At 39.5% G+C, this 8,793-nt stretch overlaps 1 protein-coding gene across 1 annotated transcript in view; it reads right to left on the bottom strand.

Moving 5' to 3' along the window:
* The window catches only part of trpc4a (transient receptor potential cation channel, subfamily C, member 4a), a 34,631-nt gene continuing 25,838 nt past the window's right edge, over window positions 1-8,793 (bottom strand). Inside the window, exons 9-17 of the mRNA XM_085470377.1 lie at window positions 6,634-6,979; window positions 5,202-5,341; window positions 4,911-5,111; window positions 4,675-4,796; window positions 4,147-4,342; window positions 3,859-4,050; window positions 2,701-2,742; window positions 2,195-2,284; window positions 1-1,601 (exon numbers count right to left, since the gene is read on the bottom strand). Of these exons, the coding sequence (XP_085326503.1) occupies window positions 921-1,601; window positions 2,195-2,284; window positions 2,701-2,742; window positions 3,859-4,050; window positions 4,147-4,342; window positions 4,675-4,796; window positions 4,911-5,111; window positions 5,202-5,341; window positions 6,634-6,979 (2,010 nt within the window). The 3' untranslated portion in view covers window positions 1-920. The remainder of the gene's footprint in view (window positions 1,602-2,194; window positions 2,285-2,700; window positions 2,743-3,858; window positions 4,051-4,146; window positions 4,343-4,674; window positions 4,797-4,910; window positions 5,112-5,201; window positions 5,342-6,633; window positions 6,980-8,793) is intronic.

Genomic DNA, 8,793 nt, shown 5'->3' with positions numbered 1-8,793 from the left:
TTAAGAGTGTATTTCTATATTTATTCTTGATTTATGTTTCAGTTTCTATAATGCCATTCATTCGAACTAACATGACATCTTAAACTAACAGTTAAAAACAGCAGATCTGTTCAAAATAATGAGTTTATTCTTGAGTGACAAAACTTGAATAATACGTTGCTTTAAATAATTTATCGGCTGTGTTCATAATGTCTATCTCAGATAGTTTGGCCACGCCCTACTTTACAGAAAATACTTGGGATGAACTGTCAGCGCTGAATTTACAGTCGGCCTAATCAGTGTGATGAGAATCATGATCCACAGTTCTTGCATAGAAAACTTTGACAGAATTGCTGTTGCAATGATCAGAGTTTGAGCGATCTTTGAAAAAACTGTATGCCATTTTAAAGTGTGTAAAGTGCAGAAACAGACAGAGTAAGGCAGAAAGTCACGTCTAAAACAGAACACATCTATTGCTCTAATAAGATACTGATGGGGAGAGTTAAATGTTCATGGGTAGAGGGAAAAAAAAAGAGGTAGAGAGAGACGGTTATATGGTAACCAACAGGACAATTTGAACTGAAATGCACATATCAGCTGGGAGAAAAAGCTTTTTTCTTTCAGGAAATCATTATTGTCCAATCACCTCTGGGGTCTTAAAACGAAATATAGTAATCCTTAAATGTGATTCCTCGTAATGCTTACACGGAGCTTCGAACAATGTTGCTGCATTTCCACTGCTAATATAACAGCGTTTAAAACAGTTAAACCAAAGGCCTCCCTGAGTCTCCAAAGATCAAAGCTGATCATAAGTTTAGTAATAACTGGAAAAGTTCGACTCATGTTCACAATTCTCACTCGAGGCTCACGTTGATTGTCAGTCTCTCTGTCTTCAATCCAGCATTACTGGGCCTGTAGTTCTGATCACATCGCATCACATCTTAGGCATCGTCTTTGTATGAGCCAGACATACATTCATCAGCTACTGAGTCAGTACAGGTTAAATCCTTGTCTCTTTCCTCGGTTTCTCTTTCTTCACACTGGTCCAAGCATTTTTTGCTGTTCGACTCCTCCTTAATTTCCTCGACTTCTTCCTTCTTTTTTGTTTCCAGGAGTTTCCTCTCACTCTTTTCTCCAGCGATATGTTCCTCTAAGTCTGAGTCCCCACACTCCCCTGCTTCTTCTGACAAAGAGTACATCTCCCTCGAGCTTTCTGCTGCGCTTGATGAGGCTTCTTTGTTGCCCCTTTGGTGTTTCTGAAACAAACCAAAGTCAGATACATCTTTGGAGTTGCTTCTCCTCTGGCTTGACATTTCACCAGAGCTCTCATCAGAGACCAGGGACATGAATCCATTAGGTAGACCATTGGAGGCTTCAGGTGGCCTGGGTGCAGCTGTTGAACTGCCCAGCTTGAGGATGGATGTAGCGATTTTGAATCGATTAAATTTGCTTTTCATCTGGGTGCTCTGTGGGCAAGCAGAGACCTTGAGTGAGGAATTAGGGTACGCAAGGCTGGATTCCACTGAGCTGCCACTGGCCTTTGCCACATTTAAAGCTGACTTTCCTGTCTTCATCATTCCCATCACCTCATAACGGAAACTGGAGATATCTTGTTTCAGCTCCTAAAAAACAAAGAGCAGCTTGACTGTGAAATTTATAACTACTAGCTGTTGGTATCAGCAAAAACTGAGCTGTATTGATTTAGCTAAAAAAGCTATCTAGCTAGCTTTGTAACTAGTTAGCTAACTAGTTAGCTAGCTAGCTTTGACTCAAAAACAGTTATGAGACAAAGCAACACTATGTCTCTAAATGCCTGTAGTCTAGACTAATAATTGATGCATTATTTATCTTTGTATGATCATGGTTATGTCTGTTAAACTAAGAAAAACAGTCACAATGCCCTTCAAATACCTTTGAACTATGATGAAAATCTGGATTAGTGAGCACTTAAACCATCTCCTCATACATCCACATATATATTGTCTTATCATCATTATCTTGTCAGAAGATGACTGTTATTAGTTTGTCTGATGACTTCCAGGCATGTCCTTAAAGGATTTGCATTAACAGTCAACGCATTACAATAATGGAAAAAAAGATTAAATATAACCAAAATGCAAAAGAAAAATATACAAACATGATGATAAATAACATAACATGAATGTATAATGAATGAATGAATAACATGAATGTCATATTCATTCAAGAAGACTACCTTGAAGTTGTCTTCAGTCAAGCCTTCCTCTGTCTTGGCATCTCGAATCATGGCAGCCACATAACGTTTCACCAGGTTCCTCAGTACCTCCTACAATAATTAAAAAAAAATCTTGAACACAAAAGATCTGAAACTTTATTCAATACAAACTTCAAATGAATGAGACAGGAAACAGACAAATGTGCTCCTCTACAATGAAAAGTGATTTAAATCCTACTGAGTTCAGTTGTTTGGCTGATTTTGTGAAACATCATAAAAGCTTTTTATGGAACGTCCGCTTCAGGGTGTCAGCCCTGCGTTGAACCTGCCCTGTGTGTATCCACCTCTCACCCTTTGACCCCCACCTCCCCTCCCCCCTTTTGTAAAAGTAATTAAGAAAATGAACAGATGAAAACTGAGTGCTGGAAACCTAAAAAGGCCAATTTGTGTCTGCCGCACACACTTACACAGACAGTGGTGAGAGACTGTAATTATTTTCAGCTTGCTTTCAAAGAGACTGCACTTACCTGGTACTGATGGTTTATCCTCAGGTTCTCTGCAGCTCGCCTCTACACAGACATCAGATGCCAGAGGTTGGTTAGAGAAAGAGTGGGAGATGAGTTAAAAAAAAACAAACCTAAAACATATTTTGTTTTTCTTCACAGTATCACACTTTTCTGTAAACTCTGCTATCTGTGAGGCTCGATATGTGTGTCTCCTGAGTGCTGCGCCATCAAACACGAAAAAGTTTCCCTCTAAAATTAGGCTGCAATAAAGTGAAAATTCTACTTTCTACAGAAACTAACACTTATTTCACTGGGTTATTTCGTTTAGTGTCATACAAGACAAAGCAGAGCAGCAAATCTTGACTCTCTCTTATAAGTAAAGTTGCCTGATTATTTTTTAAATAAAATTCAGCTCAAGTCATGGAAATTCAGCTCTCAATCACCGCTATTATGCCTGGTCATATCAGGAAGCACTCTGGAAGCCATTCCTATACAACTCCAGACTTCAACATTATGAGTTCAAACAACTTTGTTTGTATAAGTACAAGTTACTCTCCACAGTAAAGCATATTTTACATCCATGGACTGAGAGGGTCCAAGAAAGATGTCCCTGCTCCAAAACTAAGACTTTCACCTTTGCCAGAAAGTTTTATGGTCAGGTGCAACAAACATTGAGCTTGTCACAAGAGGTACAAGTATGTCTGGAGGAGTGAAGGTAAGGCTTTCAAACCTAAGAACACTGTACCAGGCAAAAAGCGTGGTGACAGCATCATGCTCTGGGGCTGTTTTGCTACTCGTGGTACTGGTAATTGTACAAAGTGGGTGGAACAATGAAGGTGGAGAACCTCCAAATTTTACAATTACACGTAAAATCAGCAACTAGAATGTTGAAACTTGTACAATTGGGTTTTCCAACCAGACAATGATCCAAACACACATCAACTGGTTTTGGAGTTGATAAAACCTTGAATGGCCTTTGTAAAGTCATAAACCTCCAACCACAACTTATTTACAAAATATGAATTAGTATAACTGAATTTCTCAGTTATAAGTTAAAAAGATAACAGCAATAAAATCTTTCAGCTTATTATTCCTTATGTTCATTTTTTAAACCAACCAACCCCCCTTTTCTCTCTCTGTATATGAAAACCATACAAACACATTTGACACCAGCCTTACCCCAAGGGTACCAATGGTGTCAGGGCACTTGGAGCTTGTCCTCCACACCTGCTTCTTGATCCAGCACATGAGGTACCAGAATGATTTGGGGCTGGGGATGATGTTGAAAGGAGCTGGCAGAGTACCCCCTTCTTCAAAATAACTCATCCACAGTTTTGTCCTTGCAAATTTCCACTCAATGTCTGCATGGTCCTGAAATCAGATTGAGGTATATTTGATAAGAATGAATGTTTTGGTTGAACTGTTACACTTACATGACTGTTTGCAGTGTTTTTGATTAGTGCTCACAGCAATGTGCTGGTAGGAGTTGTTCATCATAGCTATGAGCATGTTGAGGAGGACCACCAATGAAATGATGTTGTAGGCCCCGAACATGTTGGCACCGACAAATTCAGTGAACTGGTGGTCAGCATCCACATTGGTCACATACAGGCTGATCAAACCAAAGATAGACCAGAAAAGAGACTGCAGGGTCTCAAATAATCTGCAAGACAACGTATGCGATGTAAGCCAAATTTGCTAAACAGTACAGATACATGCAGTAAATAAAATGTGTCCTTGCTAGTTGAAAATGTATTCAGTTGCAGGATGATTTAAAAAAGACTGAAGGAACCCTTCACTTAGTGTTAATGAGATTCTGCTAATACACCAGCTTTTCTTAGCAACTGAAAATTTGACTGAGTTCCCACATTTTGTAACAAGTAACAGCGATATACACGAACGCACAGCTCTCTGATTCTTTGACACTCTCTCTCACACACAAGATCACACATTCACACTACTCGAGCAAGCAAGACAGGATTCATGCAAACTCACGTGGAGAAAGCGTTATTCTGATGCACACATCGGATGCCCTTACACTTTCCTTTCTCATCTGAAGCCTTAGTGTCATAGTAAAAGTACAGCTGGTTCAGGCCATTAGCGAAGGCGAGCAGAACCTGAAAAGAAATGCAGCGTGTGGGCGAAATTATGTAACTTCATTCACTACTTCTGTCACATATAATTTACTGTTCCACTTCTTGTCTTTGTTCTGCTCGTGCGCAAACATTTACCAGGCAGTAGATGAAGAGGAACTTCAGGATGTCGAGCAACATTCGCCCCAGAGAAATCTGCAGTGGCCCCAGGTGAGAGTTGGCCGTGAACAGTGAAATGAGGCGCAGGGAACTGAAAATGTTTGCAATGGCAAACACTGCTTCAGCAACTAGTGTCGGGTGCCACATTTCCCACTGGTTTCTGGGTTTACTTCCGCTGTACTGGATGAGCAAAAAAAGAAAAAGAAAAGATAACTTGAGCATAAAGAAAGGTCACAGCCTGTTTAGTCTATTGTCAACACTAGTGGTTACCTTAGTATAGGCTACAATCTTCAGGGAGATAGTGGCCAAGTACAGAGAGTTCATGACAAAGTCCATCAGGTTCCACCAGTCATGAACATAGTCTTGAAAACCACCATCCCACATTTGCTTGATCTCTGCCCAGATGAATCCTAGAAATTAGATTATAGAAAAACAGAGCATGTGTCCAGTATTAGCATTTTATATGATTGCATATTATTTAAAAAAATTGAGGACTGTAAAGATAAAAATACTCCTTATGTTCTCTTCAATCTGCAGCTACTGTAGCACCCCTGACTCAGGCTGGCTATTTTATTGACATGCCCTTTGAGGAGATGTGAGCTACTGTACATTAGCAAACAAACATGTCTACCAAATTTCATTATCACAGTTTACAATGTTCCCATGTTGACATTTACAGGCTGGCTCGAACACATGATGAAAGAGAGCTAAGGCTGCGGTAAATGCCATTCAATTTTGTATTTGATTATAAACCAAAGTACTGAACAGCTTAAAAAATCAAAAAAGCATTTTCACAATTCTACTTGACGGACACCCTCAGTCTCATGATATTTCAATGGATGCAACTGTCATTATTTTATCTGGATAAATAGAGGATGGAAGTCCCACTGAGATTAAAAATCTCCCTTTCAATGGACACATGGTATTTAACTCAAAACTAAAGAAAAGTAAGTTAACCTCATGGCAGTGCAGGAAAAGAAAAAAAAAAACAATCAGGAAGAATAATACATTATGCCTGAACTACAAACAGTTGATCAAAAAGCTACTTTCAGCTACTTCCTTATTCAGAAGCGGTCGCCACAGTGGGCATCTCTGCATGTTTGACTTGGCAGATTTTTTTGTGCTGGACACCCTTTCCAATACAACCCCCATTGGATTTGTTGGCTGTTGTTGAAGAGATTATTTTGGACCAAAGGTGATGGAAGGACTAAAGTCAATGCCTAAAGTCATGTTGGTAGCATGGCTAAAAAGTAAATAGTAAAAACTGTGGAGGGCAGAAAAGCATGTCAACAAGAAGCACTTAGTCACTGAGCTCAAAATCTGCTGCGATGCCCGAGGCAGGATGAAAAAATAACATTTTTATAGGCTTAATGTTCATTCAGCACTTTGATCCAGTTCTACTTTGTGGAGTATTTGGAGTCAATCAGCAACGAAAGAAAAATCACTTGTTCCCATTAACAATTGTAAAGTTTGGAAGTTTGGAAAGTTTGGATTTGACTTTTCCATAGAAACATCAGCTGAGGTGTATGGTTGTCATAGCAAGAGTAATTTAAACCCAATATTTAAAGATTTAGTGACATTAACTGACCACAAATAAGCTCTCTACTTTTTTACCTTCAGCAATTCACCAGTACATTCACCATCAGTACACTATCAAACAGTATAATCATCCTAATGCAGAGTACAAAACCACTGTACTCACCCAGTACCCAGGGCAGGATCATCCACTCCACAGCGGTGGGTGGAGGGCCCTGCCTGTCCTGCCTGTTCTGCTCCGTGATAACAATGTGCTGGGAGGCGAGGAGCAGCAGGAACAGAAAGGTCAGGTAGGACGCCGTGTGGCAGATGAACTTGATAAAGGGCTTGCGGATGAAGAGGCCATAGCGACTCTTGGGAGCGATGAGGTAGCAGAGAGCAAACACAGGGAAGAGGAGACCTATGAAGACACAGGTGACAAACTTTCCCGCCCAGTGACGCCGCCTCCAGCCAGGGAACTCATCATACCAGCGTGATGCCAAAAGCTGCTGACAGTTGGGCTGAGCTACAAACTTAAAGGGGGGATATAAGAAGGGATGGGGAGAGGTTTAAATGTTTCATCTATGCTGTTTGATTTTTTTGTTTTTAAATGGCTCAAAATAACTTTTATTACATTAGCTGTGTATAGCAGGCATATAGGCCTGCTTGGAAAAATCATCCTCAGCCTAAGACTATTTAAAGGTTTTACACCGACCATCATGCCCTTGTGTCAGTATCCTGGAATTAGTACCTGCAGCAAGCTTCAGTTAACGGAATACAAAAGACTGAGTAGGATGTGTTGGTGGTGTAGAAAATTGAAGGGTTATCATGTACACGCATGAGTATTTTAGACTGAAAAACATATTGGCTGTCTTACAGAAACAAAGGTGGCTTTAAGCAGGCAGGTGGGCCATCTCAAATATTTCTACATGTTTAAAAAAGAATGACTGCATAGGATTTTTCTGAGATTTTCTTAAAGCCCTGGTCTGAATATGATTGGAACTTAATTTAAAGACAAATACCTAACGTGACTGTGAATGCATGTGAGTGAGCAGAAATAAAATGTTCAGTAACGCTAAAATAGCGATGCATCAGAAAAGCAGATTAGCTTCAGTGCTTCTCGCCTGAGTGTAGGTATATGGAGGCATACCCGGTTAAAGCAAAACAAATTCTGCTACAAATGAGGGTTACATCATGAGCATGCATGCATATGCAAGCAAATTATGCAGGAGCACACAATGCTGTGAAAAATCCTGATGAGCTTCCATATCAGTATATCAAGTGTTGACCAGCACCGGCGGGTGCCAATTCACCAACTCTGCAGCCTCGTTTCCATGGGAACCACAGATCCTTATCTGTGTTGGGGTCTGAAGCAGAATGGCTCATATTTCCATACTTCAACTACAGTTTTACCTGAAAATGTGAGAGGAAATGCAGAGCAGAAGGATAGAAAGGGCTGAATTTTATGGATGAGAGGAGAAGAAGAAGTGGTATACTCGTTTTTTCTTCTTCTTTTTTTTTAACCAAATTTGAGAGCGGGATAAAGAGAAAGGGAAGACTGAATGAATGTGTGTGAGAGACAACGACACTGTATTTGAAGAATAAAGAGAAGAAAAAGTCCCAACTTTTTCTTTTCAGATGATTTCTTTGAGCACGGGCCTTACTGCAGTGAACCCATGGGTGCAGACTGAAGTAAAATAGAAATAGTAATAATGATAAAAAATAGAAAGTCTTAAATTCTACCACAGCTATAAATATAATTTACCACTATTTAAAAACCGCTTTTGTCACTTATTCATCAAACCTGCGTCATTTCAGGTCTTTAAAGTTCTGAGTGTTCCATTTATAAACAGAGGAATTTATTTTTAACTTGCATCTTTAATTAAACATCAGAACCTTAATCCTGATTAAGAACTGTAAACACTATTTCCTTGGGCTTCTTGACGTGTTGCGATAATCAGCACGATACATTAAACACTGGCAGTGATGGCGAGGCAGGAAATTATGCTAATTAACATGATATATAGGAAATCAATGTGAGTATTTACTCAACACGTGGGCTGAAATTAGAAAGTAATAAATGCCTGAGATTGAATTAAATTGTCTGGTATAAACTAAAAGACTGCGTTCTAAGTAAGATGTTGCTGGCTATTTTATTTAAGAGCCAGGTTAAAAGAACAGGTTTTATTCTCTACAGAAAATCTCTCTGGCTGTACCTTTGATTGCTCTTAAATAAAAACAAGTTCACCTTTCTATTGAAATATTGTACAGCCATTTCTCATCTGTCGCAGTCACTTACCAAAACCAGCCACAGTAAAGTGACATATTTGCTTTAAGTGGCTTTTTT

This window comes from Copadichromis virginalis, linkage group LG10, assembly GCF_057382275.1.
Source record: "Copadichromis virginalis isolate Kocher_CV1m ecotype Utaka linkage group LG10, C_Virginalis_male_GT1.1, whole genome shotgun sequence".
Lineage (NCBI taxonomy): Eukaryota > Metazoa > Chordata > Actinopteri > Cichliformes > Cichlidae > Copadichromis > Copadichromis virginalis.
The sequence above is the reverse complement of the archived record's forward strand: the minus strand, read 5'-3'. Positions and strand labels throughout refer to the sequence as shown.